At 56.6% G+C, this 21,227-nt stretch overlaps 1 protein-coding gene across 1 annotated transcript in view; it reads right to left on the bottom strand.

Moving 5' to 3' along the window:
• The window catches only part of LOC139253669 (tyrosine-protein phosphatase non-receptor type 6-like), a 148,869-nt gene that overhangs the window by 39,695 nt on the left and 87,947 nt on the right, over positions 1-21,227 (bottom strand). The window contains exon 10 of the mRNA XM_070873507.1: positions 12,276-12,407. Coding sequence (XP_070729608.1) covers positions 12,276-12,407 — 132 coding nt within the window. The remainder of the gene's footprint in view (positions 1-12,275; positions 12,408-21,227) is intronic.

Below are 21,227 nucleotides of genomic sequence, written 5' to 3'. Positions count from 1 at the left end.
GTCAGAGGTCAACTGCAGAACCTGGGCCTGGTCAGAGGTCGATTGGAGAGCCTGGGCCTGGTCAGAGGTCACTGTAGAGCCTGGGCCTAGTCAGAGGTCACTGGAGAGCCTGGGCCAAGTCAGAGGTCACTGGAGAGCCTTGGCCTGGTCAGAGGTCAACTGGGAAGCCTGGACCTTGTCAGAGGTCAACTGGAAAGTTTGGCCTGGTCAGAGGGCAAGTGGAGAGCCTGGGCCTGGTCAGAGGTCAACTGGAGAGCCTGGGCCTGGTCAGAGGTCAACTGGAGAGCCTGTGCCTGGTCAGAGGTCAACTGGGAAACCTGGGCCTGGTCAGAGGTCAACTGCAGAACCTGGGCCTGGTCAGAGGTCGACTGGAGAGCCTGGGCCTGGTCAGAGGTCACCTGGGAAGCCTTGGCCTGGTCAGAGGTCAACTAGGAAGCCATGGCTTGGTCAGAGGGCAACTGGAGAACCTGGGCCTGGTCAGAGGTCAATTGGGAAACCTGGACTTGGTCAGAGGTCAACTGGGAAGCTTTGGCCTGGTCAGAGGTCAAATGCCAAACCTGGGCCTGGTCAGAGGTCAACTGGGAAGCCTTGGCCTAGTCAGAGGTCAACTGCAGAACCTGGGCCTGGTCAGAGATCAACTGGGAACCCTGGGCCTGGTCAGAGGTCAACTGGAAAGCCTGGGCCCAGTCAGAGGTCAACTGGAGAGCCTGGGCCTGGTCAGAGGTCAACTGGAGAGCCTGGGCCTAGTCAGAGGTCAACTGGGAAGCCTGGGCCCAGTCAGAGGTCAACTGGAGAGCCTGGGCCTGGTCAGAGGTCAACTAGAGAGCCTGGGACTAGTCAGAGGTCAACTGGAGAGCCTGGGCCTGGTCAGAGGTCAACTGGGAAGCCTGGGCCTGGTCAGAGGTCAACTAGAGAGCCTGGAACTAGTCAGAGGTCAACTGCGGAACCTGGGCCTGGTCAGAGGTCACCTGGGAAGCCTTGGCCTGGTCAGAGGTCAACTAGGAAGCCATGGCTTGGTCAGAGGGCAACTGGAGAACCTGGGCCTGGTCAGAGGTCAATTTGGAAACCTGGACTTGGTCAGAGGTCAACTGGGAAGCTTTGGCCTGTTCAGAGGTCAAATGCCAAACCTGGGCCTGGTCAGAGGTCAACTGGGAAGCCTTGGCCTAGTCAGAGGTTAACTGCAGAACCTGGGCCTGGTCAGAGATCAACTGGGAACCCTGGGCCTGGTCAGAGGTCAACTGGAGAGCCTGGGCCTGGTCAGAGGTCAACTGGAGAGCCTGGGCCTAGTCAGAGGTCAACTGGGAAGCCTGGGCCCAGTCAGAGGTCAACTGGAGAGCCTGGGCCTGGTCAGAGATCAACTGGAGAGCCTGGGACTAGTCAGAGATCAACTGGGAAGCCTTGGCCTGGTCAGAGGTCAACTGGAGAGCCTAGGCATGGTCAGAAATCAACTGGAGAGCCTGTGTCTAGTCAGAGGTCAACTGGAGAGCCTGGGCCTGGTCAGAGGTCAATTGGGAAACCTGGGCCTGGTCAGAGGTCAACTGGGAAGCCTTGGCCTAGTCAGAGGTCAACTGGAGATCCTGGGCCTAGTCAGAGGTCAACTGGGAAACCTTGGCCTGGTCAGAGGTCAACTGCAGAACCTGGGACTAATCAGATATCAACTTGAGTGCCTGGGTCTAGTCAGAGGTCAACTGGAGAGTCTGGACCTAGTCAGAGGTCACTGGAGAGCCTGGGCCTGGTCAGAGGTCAGCTGCCGAACCTGGGACTGGTCAGAGGTCAACTGGGAAGCCTTGGCCTAGTCAGAGGTCAACTGGAGAGCCTGGGCCTAGTCAGAAGTCAACTGGAGAGTCTGGGCCTAGTCAGAGGTCACTGGAGAGTCTGGGCTTAGTCAGAGGTCACTGGATAGCCTTGGCCTGGTCAAACGTCAACTGGGAAGCCTTGGCCTGGTCAGAGATCAAATGGGAAGCCTTGTCTTGGTCAGAGATCATCTGGAGAGCCTGGGCCTGGTCAAAGGTCAACTGGTGAGCCTGGGCCTGGTCAGAGGTCAACTGGAGAGCCTGGGACTAGTCAGAGGTCAACTGGAGAGCCTGAGCCTAGTCAGTGGTCAACTGGAGAGCCTGGGCCTAGTCAGAGGTCAACAGGGAAGCCTTGGCCTGGTCAGAGGGCAACTGGAGAGCCTGGGACTAGTCAGAGGTCACTGGAGAGCCTTGGCCTGGTCAGAGGTCATCTAGAGAGCCTGGGCCTGGTCAAAGGTCAACTGGAGAGCCTTGGCCTGGTCAGAGGTCAAATGCAGAACCCGGGCCTGGTCAGAGGACAACTGGGAAGCCTTGGCCTAGTCAGAGGTCAACTCGAGAGCCTGGGCCTGGTCAGAGATCAACTGGAGAGCCTGGGACTAGTCAGATGTCAACTGGAGAGCCTGGGCCTAGTCAGAGGTCAATTGGAGAGCCTGGGCCTGGTCAGAGGTCAATTGGGAAACCTGGGCCTGGTCAGAGGTCAACTGGGAAGCCTTGGCCTAGTCAGAGGTCAACTGGAGAGCCTGGGCCTAGTCAGAGGTCAACTGGAGAGCTTGGGCCTGGTCAGAGGTCAACGGGAGAGCCTGTGTCTAGTCAGAGGTCAACTGGAGAGCCTGGGCCTGGTCAGAGGTCAACTGGAGTGCCTGGGCCGCGTCAGAAGTCAACTGGAGAGCCTGGGCCGAGTCAGAGGTCAATTGGAGAGCCTGGGATGGGTGTGCGGTCCACTGGGAAGCCTTGGCCTGGTTAGAGGTCAACTGGGAAGCCTTGGCCTGGTCAGAGGTCAACTGGAGAGCCTGGGACTAGTCAGAGGGCAAGTGGAGAGCCTGGGACTAGTCAGATGTCAACTGGAGTGCCTGAGCCTAGTCAGAGGTCACTGGAGAGCCTGGGACTAGTCAGAGGTCACTGGGAAGCCTTGGCCTGGTCAGAGGGCAACTGGAGAGCCTGGGACTAGTCAGAGGGCAAGTGGAGAGCCTGGGCCTGGTCAGAGGTCAACTGGAAAACCTTGGCCTGGTCAGAGGGCAAGTGGAGAGCCTGGGCCTAGTCAGAGGTCAACTGGAGAGCCTGGGCCTGGTCAGAGGTCAACTGGAGAGCCTGGGCCTGGTCAGAGGTCAACTGGGAAACCTGGGCCTGGTCAGAGGTCAACTGCAGAACCTGGGCCTGGTCAGAGGTCGATTGGAGAGCCTGGGCCTGGTCAGAGGTCACTGTAGAGCCTGGGCCTAGTCAGAGGTCACTGGAGAGCCTGGGCCAAGTCAGAGGTCACTGGAGAGCCTTGGCCTGGTCAGAGGTCAACTGGGAAGCCTGGACCTTGTCAGAGGTCAACTGGAAAGTTTGGCCTGGTCAGAGGGCAAGTGGAGAGCCTGGGCCTGGTCAGAGGTCAACTGGAGAGCCTGGGCCTGGTCAGAGGTCAACTGGAGAGCCTGTGCCTGGTCAGAGGTCAACTGGGAAACCTGGGCCTGGTCAGAGGTCAACTGCAGAACCTGGGCCTGGTCAGAGGTCGACTGGAGAGCCTGGGCCTGGTCAGAGGTCAACTTGAGAGCCTGGGCCTGGTCAGAGGTCAACTGGAGAGCCTGGGCCTGATCAGAGGTCAACTGCAGAACCTGGGCCTGGTCAGAGATCACCTGGGAAGCCTTGGCCTGGTCAGAGGTCAACTAGGAAGCCATGGCTTGGTCAGAGGGCAACTGGAGAACCTGGGCCTGGTCAGAGGTCAATTGGGAAACCTGGACTTGGTCAGAGGTCAACTGGGAAGCTTTGGCCTGGTCAGAGGTCAAATGCCAAACCTGGGCCTGGTCAGAGGTCAACTGGGAAGCCTTGGCCTAGTCAGAGGTCAACTGCAGAACCTGGGCCTGGTCAGAGATCAACTGGGAACCCTGGGCCTGGTCAGAGGTCAACTGGAAAGCCTGGGCCCAGTCAGAGGTCAACTGGAGAGCCTGGGCCTGGTCAGAGGTCAACTGGAGAGCCTGGGCCTAGTCAGAGGTCAACTGGGAAGCCTGGGCCCAGTCAGAGGTCAACTGGAGAGCCTGGGCCTGGTCAGAGGTCAACTAGAGAGCCTGGGACTAGTCAGAGGTCAACTGGGAAGCCTGGGCCTGGTCAGAGGTCAACTAGAGAGCCTGGGACTAGTCAGAGGTCAACTGCGGAACCTGGGCCTGGTCAGAGGTCACCTGGGAAGCCTTGGCCTGGTCAGAGGTCAACTAGGAAGCCATGGCTTGGTCAGAGGGCAACTGGAGAACCTGGGCCTGGTCAGAGGTCAATTGGGAAACCTGGACTTGGTCAGAGGTCAACTGGGAAGCTTTGGCCTGTTCAGAGGTCAAATGCCAAACCTGGGCCTGGTCAGAGGTCAACTGGGAAGCCTTGGCCTAGTCAGAGGTTAACTGCAGAACCTGGGCCTGGTCAGAGATCAACTGGGAACCCTGGGCCTGGTCAGAGGTCAACTGGAGAGCCTGGGCCTGGTCAGAGGTCAACTGGAGAGCCTGGGCCTAGTCAGAGGTCAACTGGGAAGCCTGGGCCCAGTCAGAGGTCAACTGGAGAGCCTGGGCCTGGTCAGAGGTCAACTAGAGAGTCTGGGACTAGTCAGAGGTCAACTGGAGAGCCTGGGCCTGGTCAGAGGTCAACTGGGAAGCCTGGGCCTGGTCAGAGGTCAACTAGAGAGCCTGGGACGAGTCAGAGGTCAACTGGAGAGCCTGGGCCTGGTCAGAGGTCAACTGGGAAGCCTTGGCCTCGTCAGAGGAGGCATATGAACATAAGAATTAGGAGCGAGACAGGCCACTCAGCCCCTCGAGCCTGCTCCGCCATTCAATAAGACCTTCGCTGATCGAAGACCTCAACGCCACTTTCCTGCCCGATCCCCATATCCCTCGATACCCTTAATATCCAGAAAACGATCGACCTCTGCCTTGAATATACTCAACGACTGAGCCTCCACAGCCCTCTGGGGCAGAAAATTCCAAAGATTCACCACCCTCTGAGTGAAGAAATTCTTCTTCATCTCAGTCCTAAATGGCCGACCTCTTATTTGAGACTGTGTGACCCCTGGTTCTAGACTCCCCAGCCCGGGGGGAAACACCCTCCCTGCATCTACCCCGTCAAGCCCTGTTAGAATTGTGTCTGTTTCAGTGAGATCCCCTCTCATTCTTCTAAACTCTCGAGAATATCGGCCTGCTCTGTTCAATTTCGCCTCATAGGACAATCCCCCGATCCCAGGAATAAGTCTGGTGAACCTTCGCTGCACTCCCTCTATGGAGTACTGCGTACAGTTTTGGTTTCCGTGTTTACGAAAGGATAGACTTGCTTTGGAGACAGTTCAGAGAAGGTTCACTCGGTTGATTCCGGAGATGAGGGGGTTGACTTATGAGGAAAGGTTGAGGAGGTTGGGCCTCTACTCATTGGAGTTCAGAAGAATGAGAGGTGATCTTATCGAAACGTATCAGATTATGAGGGGGGCTCGACAAGGTGGATGCAGAGAGGATGTTCCCACTGATGGGGGAGACTAGAACTAGGGGGCATGGTCTTAGAATAAGGGGCCACCCATTTAAAACTGAGATGAGGAGGAATTTCTTCTCTCAGAGGTTTGTAAAGACCAAAAGCCGGGTCAAAGAGGTCGGTTTTAAAGAGCGTCTCGAAGGAGGAGAGAGAGGTCGAGAGGCGGAGAGGTTTAGGGAGGGAGTTCCAGAGCTTGGGGCCCAGGCAACAGAAGGCACGGCCACCGATGGTAGAGCGATTAGAATCAGGGATGGTCAGGAGGACAGAGTTAGAGGAGTGCAGACATCTCGGGGGGTTGTCGGGCTGGAGGCGGTTACAGAGATAGGGAGGGGTGTAGGGGCTGTAGGAGGTTACAGAGATAGGGAGGGGTGTAGGGGCTGGAGGAGGTTACAGAGACAGGGAGGGGTGCAGGGGCTGGAGGGGAGGAGGTTACAGAGATAGGGAGGGGTGTAGAGGCTGGATGAGGTTACAGAGATAGGGAGGGGTGTAGGGGCTGGAGGAGGTTACGGAGATAGGGAGGGGTATCGGGGCTGAGGGGTTACAGAGATAGGGAGGGGTGTAGGGGCTGGAGGAGGTTACAGAGATAGGGAGGGGGTGTAGGGGCTGGAGGAGGTTACAGAGATAGGGAGGGGTGTAGGGGCTGGAGGAGGTTACAAAGATAGGGAGGGGTGTAGAGGCTGGATGAGGTTACAGAGATAGGGAGGGGTGTAGGGGCTGGAGGAGGTTACGGAGATAGGGAGGGGTATAGGGGCTGAGGGGTTACAGAGATAGGGAGGGGTGTAGGGGCTGGAGGAGGTTACAGAGATAGGGAGGGGTGTAGGGGCTGGAGGAGGTTACAGAGATAGGGAGGGGTGTAGGGGCTGGAGGAGGTTACAAAGATAGGGAGGGGTGTAGGGGCTGGAGGAGATTACAGAGATAGGGAGGGGTGTAGGGGCTGGAGGTGGTTACAGAGATAGGGAGGGTTTTAGGGGCTGAGGGGCTACAGAGATAGGGAGGGATGTAGGGTCTGGAGGAAGTTAGAGAGATAGGGAGGGGTGTAGGGGCTGAGGGATTACAGAGATAGGGAGGGATGTAGGGTCCGGAGGAAGTTAGAGAGATAGGGAGGGGTGTACGGGCTGGAGGAGATTACAGCGATAGGGAGGGGGTGAGGGGCCATGGAGGGATTTGTAAACACGGATGAGAATTTTGAAATCGAGGCGTTGCTTAACCGGGGGTTAGGCGGTCGAGGACACGGGTCAGTGAGCACAGGGGGTGATGGGTGAGTGGGACTCGGTGCGAGTTAGGACACGGGGGCAGTGAGCACAGGGGGTGATGGGTGAGTGGGACTCGGTGCGAGTTAGGACACGGGGGCAGTGAGCACAGCGGGTGATGGGTGAGCGGGACTCGGTGCGAGTTAGGACACGGGGGCAGTGAGCACAGGGGGTGATGGGTAGTGGGACTCGGTGCGAGTTAGGACACGGGGGCAGTGAGCACAGGGGGTGATGGGTGAGTGGGACTCGGTGCGAGTTAGGACACGGGGGCAGTGAGCACAGGGGGTGATGGGTGAGCGGGACTCGGTGTGAGTTAGGACATGGGGTCAGTGAGCACAGGGGGTGATGGGTGAGTGGGACTCGGTGTGAGTTAGGACACGGGGGCAGTGAGCACAGGGGGTGATGGGTGAGCGGGACTCGGTGCGAGTTAGGACACGGGGTCAGTGAGCACAGGGGGTGATGGGTGAGTGGGACTCGGTGTGAGTTAGGACACGGGGTCAGTGAGCACAGGGGGTGATGGGTGAGTGGGACTCGGTGCGAGTTAGGACACGGGGTCAGTGAGCACAGGGGGTGATGGGTGAGTGGGACTCGGTGTGAGTTAGGACACGGGGGCAGTGAGCACAGGGGGTGATGGGTGAGTGGGACTCGGTGTGAGTTAGGACACGGGGTCAGTGAGCACAGGGGGTGATGGGTGAGTGGGACTGGGTGTGAGTTAGGACACGGGGCAGTGAGCACAGGGGGTGATGGGTGAGCGGGACTGGGTGTGAGTTAGGACACGGGGGCAGTGAGCACAGGGGGTGATGGGTGAGCGGGACTCGGTGTGAGTTAGGACACGGGGCAACGAGCACAGGGGGTGATGGGTGAGTGGGACTCGGTGCGAGTTAGGACACGGGGGCAGCGAGCACAGGGGGTGATGGGTGAGCGGGACTGGGTGTGAGTTAGGACACGGGTCAGCGAGCACAGGGGGTGATGGGTGAGTGGGACTAGGTGTGAGTTACGACACAGGGCAGCGAGCACCGGGGGTGATGGGTGAGTGGGACTCGGTGCGAGTTAGGACACGGGGGCAGTGAGCACAGGGGGTGATGGGTGAGCGGGACTCGGTGTGAGTTACGACACGGGGCAGCGAGCACAGGGGGTGATGGGTGAGTGGGACTCGGTGCGAGTTAGGACACAGGGCAGTGAGCACAGGGGGTGATGGGTGAGCGGGACTCGGTGCGAGTTAGGACACGGGGTCAGTGAGCACAGGGGGTGATGGGTGAGTGGGACTCGGTGCGAGTTAGGACACGGGGTCAGCGAGCACAGGGGGTGATGGGTGAGTGGGACTCGGTGTGAGTTAGGACACGGGGGCAGTGAGCACAGGGGGTGATGGGTGAGCGGGACTCGGTGCGAGTTAGGACACGGGGCAGCGAGCACAGGGGGTGATGGGTGAGCGGGACTCGGTGCGAGTTAGGACACGGGGGCAGTGAGCACAGGGGGTGATGGGTGAGTGGGACTCGGTGTGAGCTAGGACACGGGTCAGTGAGCACAGGGGGTGATGAGTGAGCGGGACTCGGTGCGAGTTAGGACACAGGTCAGTGAGCACAGCGGGTGATGGGTGAGTGGGACTCGGTGCGAGTTAGGACACGGGGTCAGCGAGCACAGGGGGTGATGGGTGAGTGGGACTCGGTGTGAGTTAGGACACAGGTCAGTGAGCACAGGGGGTGATGGGTGAGCGGGACTGGTTGCGAGTTAGGACACAGGTCAGTGAGCACAGGGGGTGATGGGTGAGTGGGACTGGGTGCGAGTTAGGACACGGGGTCAGTGAGCACAGGGGGTGATGTGTGAGCGGGACTCGGTGCGAGTTAGGACACGGGGTCAGCGAGCACAGGGGGTGATGGGTGAGTGGGACTGGTTGCGAGTTAGGACACAGGTCAGTGAGCACAGGGGGTGATGGGTGAGCGGGACTCGGTGCGAGTTAGGACACGGGGTCAGTGAGCACAGGGGGTGATGGGTGAGTGGGACTCGGTGCGAGTTAGGACATGGGGTCAGTGAGCACAGGGGGTGATGGGTGAGTGGGACTCGGTGCGAGTTAGGACACGGGGCACAGGGTGTGATGGGTGAGTGGGACTCGGGGCGAGTTAGGACACAGGTCAGTGAGCACAGGGGGTGATGGGTGAGCGGGACTCGGTGTGAGTTAGGACACGGGGTCAGTGAGCACAGGGGGTGATGGGTGAGTGGGACTCGGTGTGAGTTAGGACACGGGGACAGTGAGCACAGCGGGTGATAGGTGAGTGGGACTCGGTGCGAGTTAGGACACGGGTCAGCGAGCACAGGGGATGGTGGGTGAGTGGGACTCGGTGCGAGTTAGGACACGGGGCAGTGAGCACAGGGGGTGATGGGTGAGTGGGACTCGGTGTGAGTTAGGACACGGGGTCAGCGAGCACAGGGGGTGATGGGTGAGTGGGACTCGGTGTGAGTTAGGACACGGGGTCAGCGAGCACAGGGGGTGATGGGTGAGCGGGACTCGGTGCGAGTTAGGACACGGGGTCAGTGAGCACAGGGGGTGATGTGTGAGCAGGACTCGGTGCGAGTTAGGACACGGGGCACAGGGGGTGATGGGTGAGCGGGACTGGGTGTGAGTTAGGACACGGGGCAGTGAGCACAGGGGGTGATGGGTGAGCGGGACTGGGTGCGAGTTAGGACACGGGGCACAGGGGGTGATGGGTGAGCGGGACTGGGTGTGAGTTAGGACACGGGGCAGTGAGCACAGGGGGTGATGAGTGAGCGGGACTCGGTGTGAGTTAGGACACGGGGTCAGTGAGCACAGGGGGTGATGGGTGAGTGGGACTGGGTGTGAGTTAGGACACGGGGTCAGTGAGCACAGCGGGTGATGGGTGAGTGGGACTCGGTGCGAGTTAGGACACGGGGTCAATGAGCACAGCGGGTGATGGGTGAGCGGGACTCGGTGCGAGTTAGGACACGGGGCACAGGGGGTGATGGGTGAGTGGGACTCGGGGCGAGCTAGGACACGGGGCAGTAAGCACAGGGGGTGATGGGTGAGTGGGACTCGGTGCGAGTTAGGACAAGGAGTCAGTGAGCACAGGATGTGATGGGTGAGCGGGACTGGGTGTGAGTTAGGACACGGGGCAGTGAGCACAGGGGGTGATGGGTGAGCGGGACTCGATACGAGTTAGGACACGGGTCAGTGAGCAGAGGGGGTGATGGGTGAGTGGGACTCGGTGTGAGTTAGGACACGGGTCAGCGTGCACAGTGGGTGATGGGTGAGCAGGACTCGGTGCGAGTTAGGACACGGGGCAGTGAGCACAGGGGGTGATGGGTGAGCAGGACTCGGTGCGAGTTAGGACACGGGTCAGCGTGCACAGGGGGTGATGGGTGAGCAGGACTCGGTGCGAGTTAGGACACGGGTCAGTGGGCACAGAGGGTGATGGGTGAGTGGGACTCGGTGCGAGTTAGGACACGGGGCAGTGAGCACAGGGGGTGGTGGGTGAGTGGGACTGGGTGCGAGTTAGGACACGGGGCAGTGAGCACAGGGGGTGATGGGTGAGCGGGACTCGGTGCGAGTTAGGACACGGGGCAGCGAGCACAGGGGGTGATGGGTGAGTGGGACTCGGTGTGAGTTAGGACACGGGGTCAGTGAGCACAGGGGGTGATGGGTGAGCGGGACTCGGTGTGAGTTAGGACACGGGGCACAGGAGGTGATGGGTGAGCGGGACTCGGTGTGAGTTAGGACACGGGGCACAGGGGGTGATGGGTGAGTGGGACTCGGTGTGAGTTAGGACACGGGGCACAGGGGGTGATGGGTGAGTGGGACTCGGTGCGAGTTAGGACACGGGGGCAGTGTGCACAGGGGGTGATGGGTGAGCGGGACTGGGTGCGAGTTAGGACACGGGGCAGTGAGCACAGGGGGTGATGGGTGAGTGGGACTGGGTGCGAGTTAGGACACGGGGCAGTGAGCACAGGGGGTGATGGGTGAGCGGGACTCGGTGTGAGTTAGGACACGGGGCACAGGGGGTGATGGGTGAGTGGGACTGGGTGTGAGTTAGGACACGGGGCAGCGTGCACAGGGGGTGATGGGTGAGTGGGACTGGGTGTGAGTTAGGACACGGGGTCAGTGAGCACAGGGGGTGATGGGTGAGTGGGACTCGGTGCGAGTTAGGACACGGGGTCAGTGAGCACAGGGGGTGATGGGTGAGTGGGACTGGGTGTGAGTTAGGACACGGGGTCAGTGAGCACAGGAGGTGATGGGTGAGCGGGACTCGGTGTGAGTTAAGACACTGGGCAGTGAGCACAGGGGGTGATGGGTGAGCGGGACTCGGTGCGAGTTAGGACACGGGGCACAGGGGGTGATGGGTGAGTGGGACTCGGTGTGAGTTAGGACACGGGGCAGTGAGCACAGAGGGTGATGGGTGAGCGGGACTCGGTGCGAGTTAGGACACGGGGCAGTGAGCACAGGGGGTGATGGGTGAGCGGGACTCGGTGCGAGTTAGGACACGGGGCAGTGAGCACAGGGGGTGATGGGTGAGCGGGACTCGGTGCGAGTTAGGACACGGGGTCAGTGAGCACAGTGGGTGATGGGTGAGTGGGACTCGGTGCGAGTTAGGACACGGGGCAGTGAGCACAGGGGGTGATGGGTGAGCGGGACTCGGTGCGAGTTAGGACACGGGGTCAGTGAGCACAGTGGGTGATGGGTGAGTGGGACTGGGTGCGAGTTAGGACACGCGGCAGTGAGCACAGAGTGTGATGGGTGAGCGGGACTGGGTGCGAGTTAGGACACGGGGTCAGTGAGCACAGGGGGTGATGGGTGAGTGGGACTCGGTGCGAGTTAGGACACGGGGCAGCGAGCACAGGGGGTGATGGGTGAGTGGGACTCGGTGTGAGTTAGGACACGGGGTCAGTGAGCACAGTGGGTGATGGGTGAGTGGGACTGGGTGCGAGTTAGGACACGCGGCAGTGAGCACAGAGTGTGATGGGTGAGCGGGACTGGGTGCGAGTTAGGACACGGGGTCAGTGAGCACAGGGGGTGATGGGTGAGTGGGACTCGGTGCGAGTTAGGACACGGGGCAGCGAGCACAGGGGGTGATGGGTGAGTGGGACTCGGTGTGAGTTAGGACACGGGGCAGTGTGCACAGGGGGTGATGGGTGAGCGGGACTCGGTGCGAGTTAGGACACGGGGCAGTGAGCACAGAGGGTGATGGGTGAGTGGGACTCGGTGCGAGTTAGGACACGGGGGCAGTGAGCACAGGGGGTGATGGGTGAGTGGGACTCGGTGTGAGTTAGGACACGGGTCAGTGAGCACAGGGGGTGATGGGTGAGCGGGACTCGGTGTGAGTTAGGACACGGGGGCAGCGAGCACAGGGGGTGATGGGTGAGTGGGACTCGGTGCGAGTTAGGACACGGGGCAGCCGAGTTTTGGATCACCTCCAGGCCAACAGGAAGATGAGTTCATTTAGAAGAGGCCTGTGAGGGAGCCTGGGTTTTTCCTGCTTTGTGAGGGGGCTTCATTAGCAGGGAGAATAAGTGGTTAACCCCAGATACGTACAGTATTTGTTATCGACACCTCAAGTTCACGAATCTTATAATCGATAGCTTCCCGCTCAATAAGTTGCTTCACACAGTAGCGTCCGTATTCCTTCTCTTCATTCATTTCCGGCCAGTATGGAACGCATTTATTCTGTAGTGGAGAGACCATTAAAGATACAGTTCTATCAGGGCAGGGACAGCACGGAGTTCGATCCAGAGTAAAGCTCCCTCTACACTGTCCCATCAAACACTCCCAGGGCAGGTACAGCACGGGGTTAGATACAGAGTAAAGCTCCCTCTACACTGTCCCATCAAACACTCCCAGGGCAGGTACAGGGGGTTAGATACAGAGTAAAGTTCCCTCTACACTGTCCCATCACACACTCCCAGGGCAGGTACAGCACGGGGTTAGATACAGAGTAAAGCTCCCTCTACACTGTCCCATCAAACACTCCCAGGGCAGGTACAGGCGGTTAGATACAGAGTAAAGCTCCCTCTACACTGTCCCATCAAACACTCCCAGGGCAAGTACAGGGGGTTAGATACAGAGTAAAGCTACCTCTACAATGTCCCATCAAACAGTCCCAGGGCAGGTACAGGGGGTTAAATACAGAGTAAAGCTCCCTCTACACTGTCCCATCAAACACTCCCAGGGCAGGGACAGCACAGAGTTCGATCCAGAGTAAAGATCCCTCTACACTGTCCCATCAAACACGCCCAGGGCAGGGACAGCACGGAGTTCGATCCAGAGTAAAGATCCCTCTGCACTGTCCCATCAAACACTCCCAGGGCAGGTACAGCACGGGGTTAGATCCAGAGTAAAACTCCCTCTACACTGTCCCATCAAACACTCCCAGGGCAGGTACAGCACGGGGTTAGATACAGAGTAAAGCACCCTCTACACTGTCCCATCAAACACTCCCAGGGCAGGTACAGCACGGGGTTAGATACAGAGTAAAGCTCCCTCTACACTGTCTCATCAAACACTCCCAGGGCAGGTACAGCACGGGGTTAGATACAGAGTAAAGCTCCCTCTACACTGTCTCATCAAACACTCCCAGGGCAGGTACAGCACGGGGTTAGATACAGAGTAAAGCTCCCTCTACACTGTCCCATCAAACACTCCCAGGGCAGGTACAGGGGGTTAGATACAGAGTAAAGCTCCCTCTACACTGTCCCATCAAACATTCCCAGGGCAGGTAGAGGGGGTTAGATACAGAGTAAAGCTCCCTCTACACTGTCCCATCAAACACTCCCAGGCCAGGTACAGGGGGTTAGATACAGAGTAAAGCTCCCTCTACACTGTCCCATCAAACACTCCCAGGGCAGGTACAGCACGGGGTTAGATACAGAGTAAAGCTCCCTCTACACTGTCCCATCAAACACTCCCAGGGCAGGTACAGCACGGGGTTAGATACAGAGTAAAGCTCCCTCTACACTGTCTCATCAAACACTCCCAGGGCAGGTACAGCACGGGGTTAGATACAGAGTAAAGCTCCCTCTACACTGTCTCATCAAACACTCCCAGGGCAGGTACAGCACGGGGTTAGATACAGAGTAAAGCTCCCTCTACACTGTCCCATCAAACACTCCCAGGGCAGGTACAGGGGGTTAGATACAGAGTAAAGCTCCCTCTACACTGTCCCATCAAACATTCCCAGGGCAGGTAGAGGGGGTTAGATACAGAGTAAAGCTCCCTCTACACTGTCCCATCAAACACTCCCAGGCCAGGTACAGGGGGTTAGATACAGAGTAAAGCTCCCTCTACACTGTCCCATCAAACACTCCCAGGGCAGGTACAGCACGGGGTTAAATACAGAGTAAAGCTCCCTCTACACTGTCCCATGAAACACTCCCAGGGCAGGGACAGCACGGAGTTCGATCCAGAGTAAAGATCCCTCTACACTGTCCCATCAAACACTCCCAGGGCAGGGACAGCACGGAGTTCGATCCAGAGTAAAGATCCCTCTGCACTGTCCCATCAAACACTCCCAGGGCAGGTACAGCACGGGGTTAGATACAGAGTAAAACTCCCTCTACACTGTCCCATCAAACACTCCCAGGCCAGGTACAGGGGGTTAGATACAGAGTAAAGCTCCCTCTATACTGTCCCATCAAACACTCCCAGGGCAGGTACAGCACGGGGTTAGATACAGAGTAAAGCTCCCTCTACACTGTCTCATCAAACACTCCCAGGGCAGGTACAGCACGGGGTTAGATACAGAGTAAAGTTCCCTCTACACTGTCCCATCACACATTCCCAGGGCAGGTACAGGGGGTTAGATACAGAGTAAAGCTCCCTCTACACTGTCCCATCAAACACTCCCAGGGCAGGTACAGTGGGTTAGATACAGAGTAAAGCTCCCTCTACACTGTCCCATCAAACACTCCCAGGGCAGGTACAGTGGGTTAGATACAGAGTAATGATCCCTCTACACTGTCCCATCAAACACTCCCCATACCCTTCAATATCCCACCCAGTCTAATCCAACTCTCCCCCTCACTCCCTCCTTTAATATCCCACCCAGTCTAATCCCACTCTCCTCCTCACTCCCGCCTTTAATAACCCACCCAGTCTAATCCCACTCTCCCCTCTTTAATAACCCACCCAGTCTAATCCCACTCTCCCCTCTTTAATAACCCACCCAGTCTAATCCCACTCTCCCCTCTTTAATAACCCACCCAGTCTAATCCCACTCACCCCCTCACTCCCCCCTTTAATTTCCCACCCAGTCTAATCCCACTCTCCCCCCTTTAATATCACACCCACTCTAATGCCACTCTCACCCTCACACTCCTCTTTAATATACCACCCAGTCTAATCCCACTCACCCCCTCGCTCCCCCCTTTAATATCCCACCCAGTCTAATCCCACTCTCCCCCTCACTCCCCCCTTTAATTTCCCACCCAGTCTAATCCCACTCTCCCCGCTTTAATATCCCACCCAGTCTAATCCCACTCTCCCCTCTTTAATAACCCACCCAGTCTAATCCCACTCTCCCCCTCACTCCCCCCTTTAATTTCCCACCCAGTCTAATCCCACTCTCCCCCCTTTAATATCCCACCCAGTCTAATCCCACTCTGCCCCACTCTCCCCCCTTTAATATCCCAACCAGTCTAATCCCACTCTCCCCCCTTTAATATCCCATCCAGTCTAATCCCACTCTCCCCCTCTCTCCCCCTTTAATATCCCATCCAGTCTAATCCCACTCTCCCCCCTTTTAATATCCCACCCTGTCTAATCCCACTCTCCTCCTCACTCCCCCCTTTAATATTCCACCCAATATAATCCCACTCTCCCTCTCACTCCCCCCTTTAATTTCCCACCCAGTCTTATCACATTCCCCCCCCTTTAATATCCCACCCACTCTAATCCCACTCTCCCCCCTTTAATATCCCACCCTGTCTAATCCCCCTCTCCACCTCACTCCCCCCTTTAATATCCCACCCAATCTAATTCCACTCCCCCCCTTTAATATCCCATCCAGTCCAATCCCACTCTCCCCCCTTTAATATCCCATCCAGTCTAATCCCACTCTCCCCCCTTTAATATCCCATCCAGTCTAATCCCACTCATCTCCACTCTACCCCTTTAATATCCCACCCAGTCTAATCCCACTCTCCCCCGCTCTCCCCCCATTAATATCACACCCAGTCTAATCCCACTCTCCCCCCTTTAATATCCCACCCAGTCTAATCCCACTCATCTCCACGCTCCCCCTTTAATATCACACCCAGTCTAATCCCACTCTCCCCCGCTCTCCCCCCATTAATATCACACCCAGTCTAATCCCACTCTCCCCCCTTTAATATCCCACCCAGTCTAATCCCACTCACCCCCCTTAATATCCCACCCAGTCTAATCCCACTCTCCCCCGCTCTCCCCCCATTAATATCACACCCAGTCTAATCCCACTCTCCCCCCTTTAATATCCCACCCAGTCTAATCCCACTCTCCCCCCTTTAATATCCCACCCAGTCTAATCCCACTCACCCCCCTTAATATCACACCCAGTCTAATCCCACTCTCCCCCCTTTAATATCCCACCCAGTCTAATCCCGCTCTCCCCCCATTAATATCACACCCAGTCTAAACCCACTCTCCCCCCTTTAATATCCCACCCAGTCTAATCCCACTCTCCCCCCTTTAATATCCCACCCAGTCTAATCCCACTCACCCCCCTTAATATCACACCCAGTCTAATCCCACTCTCCCCCCTTTAATATCCCACCCAGTCTAATCCCACTCTCCCCCGCTCTCCCCCCATTAATATCCCACCCAGTCTAATCCCACTCTCCCCCCTTTAATATCCCACCCAGTCTAATCCCACTCTCCCCCGCTCTCCCCCCATTAATATCCCACCCAGTCTAATCCCACTCACCTCCCTTAATATCACACCCAGTCTAATCCCACTCTCCCCCCTTTAATATCCCACCCAGTCTAATCCCACTCTCCTCCTCACTCCCTCCTTTAATATCCCACCCAGTCTAATCCCACTCTACCCCTCTCTCCCCCATTTAATATCCCACCCAGTCTAATCCCACTCTCCCCCCTTTAATATCCCACCCAGTCTAATCCCACTCAACTCCACGCTCCCCCCTTTAATATCCCACCCAGTCTAATCCCACTCTCCCCCCTTTAATTTTCCACCCAGTCTAATTCCACTCTCCCCTCTTTAATATCCCATCCAGTCTAATCCCACTCTCCCCCCTTTAACATCCCACCTTGTCTAATCCCACTCTCCTCCTCACTCCCCCCTTTAATATCCCAACCAGTCTAATCCCACTCTCCCCCATTTAATATCCCACCCTGTCAAATCCCACTCTCCCCCTCACACTCTCCTTTAATATCCCACCCAGTCTAATCCCACTCTCCCCCCTTTAATATCCCACCCAGTCTAATCCCACTCTCCCCCCTTTAATATCCCACCCAGTCTAATCACACTCTCTCCCACTCTCCCCCCTTTAATATCCCACCCAGTCTAATCCCACTCTCCCCCCTTTAATATCCCACCCAGTCCAATCCCACTCACCCCCTCGCTCCCCCCTTTAATATCCCACCCAGTCTAATCCCACCCTCCCCCCTTTAATATCCCACCCAGTCTAATCCCACTCTCCCCCTCATTCCCCCCTTTAATATCCCAACCAGTCGAATCCCACTCTCCCCCCTTTAATATCCCAGCCAGTCTAATCCCACTCTCCACCTCACTCCCCCCTTTAATATCCCACCCAGTCTAATCCCACTCTCCACCTCACTCCCCCCTTTAATATCCCACCCAGTCTAATCCCACTCTCCACCTCACTCCCCCCTTTAATATCCCACCCAGTCTAATCCCACTCTCCCCCTCATTCCCCCCTTTAATACCCCAACCAGTCGAATCCCACTCTCCCCCCTTTAATATCCCAGCCAGTCTAATCCCACTCTCCACCTCACTCCCCCCTTTAATAACCCACCCAGCCTAATCCCACCCTCCTCCTCACTCCCCACTTTAATATCCCACCCTGTCTAATCCCACTCTCCCCCCTTTAATATCCCACCCTGTCTAATCCCACTCTCCTCCTCACACCCCCTTTAATATCCCACGCAGCCTAATCCCACTCTCCTCCTCACTCCCCCCTTTAATATCCCACCCTGTCTAATCCCATTCACCCCCTTTAATATCCCACCCTGTTGAATCCCACTCTCCCCCTCACACTCCCCTTTAATATCCCACCCAGTCTAATCCCACTCTCCTCCTCACTCCCCCCTTTAATATCCCACCCTGTCTAATCCCATTCACCCCCTTTAATATCCCACCCTGTCTAATCCCACTCTCCCCCCTTTAATATCCCACCCTGTCTAATCACACTCTCCTCCTCACTCCCCCCTTTAATATCCCACCCAGTCTAATCCCAGTCTCCCTCACTCTCCCCCCTTTAATATCCCACCCAGTCTAATCCCACTCTCGCCCGCTCTCCCCCTTTAATATCCCACCCAGTCTAATCCCACTCTCCCCCTTTAATATCCCACCGACTCTAATCCCACTCTCCCCCTCACTGCCCCCTTTAATATCCCACCCACTCTAATCCCACTCTCCCCCTCACATTCCCCTTTAATATCCCACCGACTCTAATCCCACTCTCCCCCTCACTGCCCCCTTTAATATCCCACCCACTCTAATCCCACTCTCCCCCTCACATTCCCATTTAATATCCCACCCAGTCCAATCCCACTCTCCCCCTCGCTCCCCCCTTTAATATCGCACCCACTCTAATCCCACTCTCCCCCTCACATTCCCCTTTAATATCGCACCCAGTCTAATCCCACTCTCCCCCGCTCTCCCCCCTTTAATATCCCACCCTGTCTAATCCCATTCTCCCCCCTTTAATATCCCACCCAGTCTAATCCCACTCTCCCCCTCACACCCCCTTTAATATCCCATCCAGTCTAATCCCACTCTCCCCCCTTTAATATCCCACCCAGCCTAATCCCACTCTCCTCCTCACTCCCCCCTTTAATATCCCAACCTGTCTAATCCCACTCGCCCCCCTTTAATATCCCACCCTGTCTAATCCCATTCACCCCCTTTAATATCCCACCCTGTTGAATCCCACTCTCCCTCTCACACTCCCCTTTAATATCCCACCCAGTCTAATCCCAGTCTCCCTCACTCTCCCCCCTTTAATATCCCACCCAGTCTAATCCCACTCTCCCCCCTTTAATATCCCACCCAGTCTAATCCCACTCTCCCCCCTTTAATAACCCACCCAGTCTAATCCCACTCTCCTCCTCACTCCCCCCTTTAATATCCCAACCAGTCTAATCCCACTCTCCTCCTCACTCCCCCCTTTAATATCCCACCCAGTCTAATCCCACTCTCCCCCTTTAATATCCCACCCTGTCTAATCCCACTCTCCTCCTCACTCCCCCCTTTAATATCCCACCCAGTCTAATCCCACTCTCCCCCCTTTAATTTCCCACCCAGTCTAATCCCACTCTCCCCCCTTTAATATCCCACCCAGCCTAATCCCACTCTCCTCCTCACTCCCCCCTTTAATATCCCACCCTGTCTCATCCCACTCTCCCCCTCACTCCCAACTTTAATATCCCACCCAATCTAATCCCACTCTCACCACTCTCCCCCTTTTAATATCCCACCCAGTCTAATCCCACTTTCCTCCTCACTCCCCCCTTTAATATCCCACCCAATCTAATCCCACTCTCACCACTCTCCCCCTTTTAATATCCCACCCAGCCTAATCCCACTCTCCTCCTCACTCCCCCCTTTAATATCCCACCCTGTCTCATCCCACTCTCCCCCTCACTCCCAACTTTAATATCCCACCCAATCTAATCCCACTCTCACCACTCTCCCCCTTTTAATATCCCACCCAGTCTAATCCCACTTTCCTCCTCACTCCCCCCTTTAATATCCCACCCAGTCTAATCCCACTCTCCCCCCAATAATATCCCACCCTGTCTCATCCCACTCTCCTCCTCACTCCCCCCCTTTAATATCCCACCCAGTCTAATCCCACTCTCCCCCCTTTAATATCCCACCCAGTCTAATCCCACTCTCTCCCCTTTAATATCCCACCCAGTCTAATCCCACTCTCCCACTCACTCCCTCCTTTAATATCCCACCCAGTCTAATCCCAGTCTCCCCCACTCTCCCCCTTTTAATATCCCACCCAGTCTAATCCCACTCTCCCCCCTTTAATATCCCACCCAGTCTAATCCCACTCTCCCCCCTTTAATATCCCACCCAGTCTAATCCCACTCTCCCACTCACTCCCCCCTTTAATTTCCCACCCAGTCTAATCCCACTCTCCCCCCTTTAATATCCCACCCACTCTAATCCCACTCTCCCCCTCACTCCCCCCTTAAATATCCCCCCCCACTCTAATCCCACTCTCCCCCCTTTAATATCCCACCCAGTCTAATCCCACTCTCCCCCCTTTAATATCCCTCCACCATAATCCCACTCTCCCCCCTCACTCCCCCCTTTAATATCCCACCCAGTCTAATCCCACTCACCCACTCACTCCCCCCTTTCATATCCCACCCACTCTAATCCCACTCCCCTTTAATATCCCACCCAGTCTAATCTCACTCTCCCCCCTTTAATATCCCACCCAATCTAATCCCACTCTCCCCCCTTTAATATCCCACCCTCTCTAATCCCACTCTCCCCCCTTTAATATCCCACACAGTCTAATCCCACTCTCCCCCCTTTAATATCCCACACAGTCTAATCCCACTCTCCCCCCTTTAATATCCCACACAGTCTAATCCCACTCTCCCCCCTTTAATATCCCACACAGTCTAATCCCACCCTCTCCCTCACTCCCCCCTTTAATATCCCACACAGTCTAATCCCACCCTCTCCCTCACTCCCCCCTTTAATATCCCACACAGTCTAATCCCACTCTCCCCTCTTTAATATCCCACCCAATCTAATCCCACTCTCCCCCCTTTAATATCCCACACAGTCTAATCCCACTCTCCCCCCTTTAATATCCCACACAGTCTAATCCCACTCTCCCCCCTTTAATATCCCACACAGTCTAATCCCACTCTCCCCCCTTTAATATCCCACACAGTCTAATCCCACTCTCCCCCCTTTAATATCCCACACAGTCTAATCCCACCCTCTCCCTCACTCCCCCCTTTAATATCCCACCCAATCTAATCCCACTCTCCCCCCTTTAATATCCCACACAGTCTAATCCCACTCTCCCCCCATTAATATCCCACACAGTCTAATCCCACCCTCTCCCTCACTCCCCCCTTTAATATCCCACACAGTCTAATCCCACTCTCCCCCCATTAATATCCCACACAGTCTAATCCCACCCTCTCCCTCACTCCCCCCTTTAATATCCCACACAGTCTAATCCCACCCTCTCCCCTCTTTAATATCCCACACAGTCTAATCCCACTCTCCCCCCTTTAATATCCCACACAGTCTAATCCCACTCTCCCCCCTTT

The sequence above is a fragment of the Pristiophorus japonicus genome, unplaced genomic scaffold (genome assembly GCF_044704955.1).
Source record: "Pristiophorus japonicus isolate sPriJap1 unplaced genomic scaffold, sPriJap1.hap1 HAP1_SCAFFOLD_497, whole genome shotgun sequence".
NCBI lineage: Eukaryota > Metazoa > Chordata > Chondrichthyes > Pristiophoridae > Pristiophorus > Pristiophorus japonicus.
Note: the sequence above shows the minus strand (reverse complement) of the source record. Positions and strands in the feature narration are given on the sequence as shown.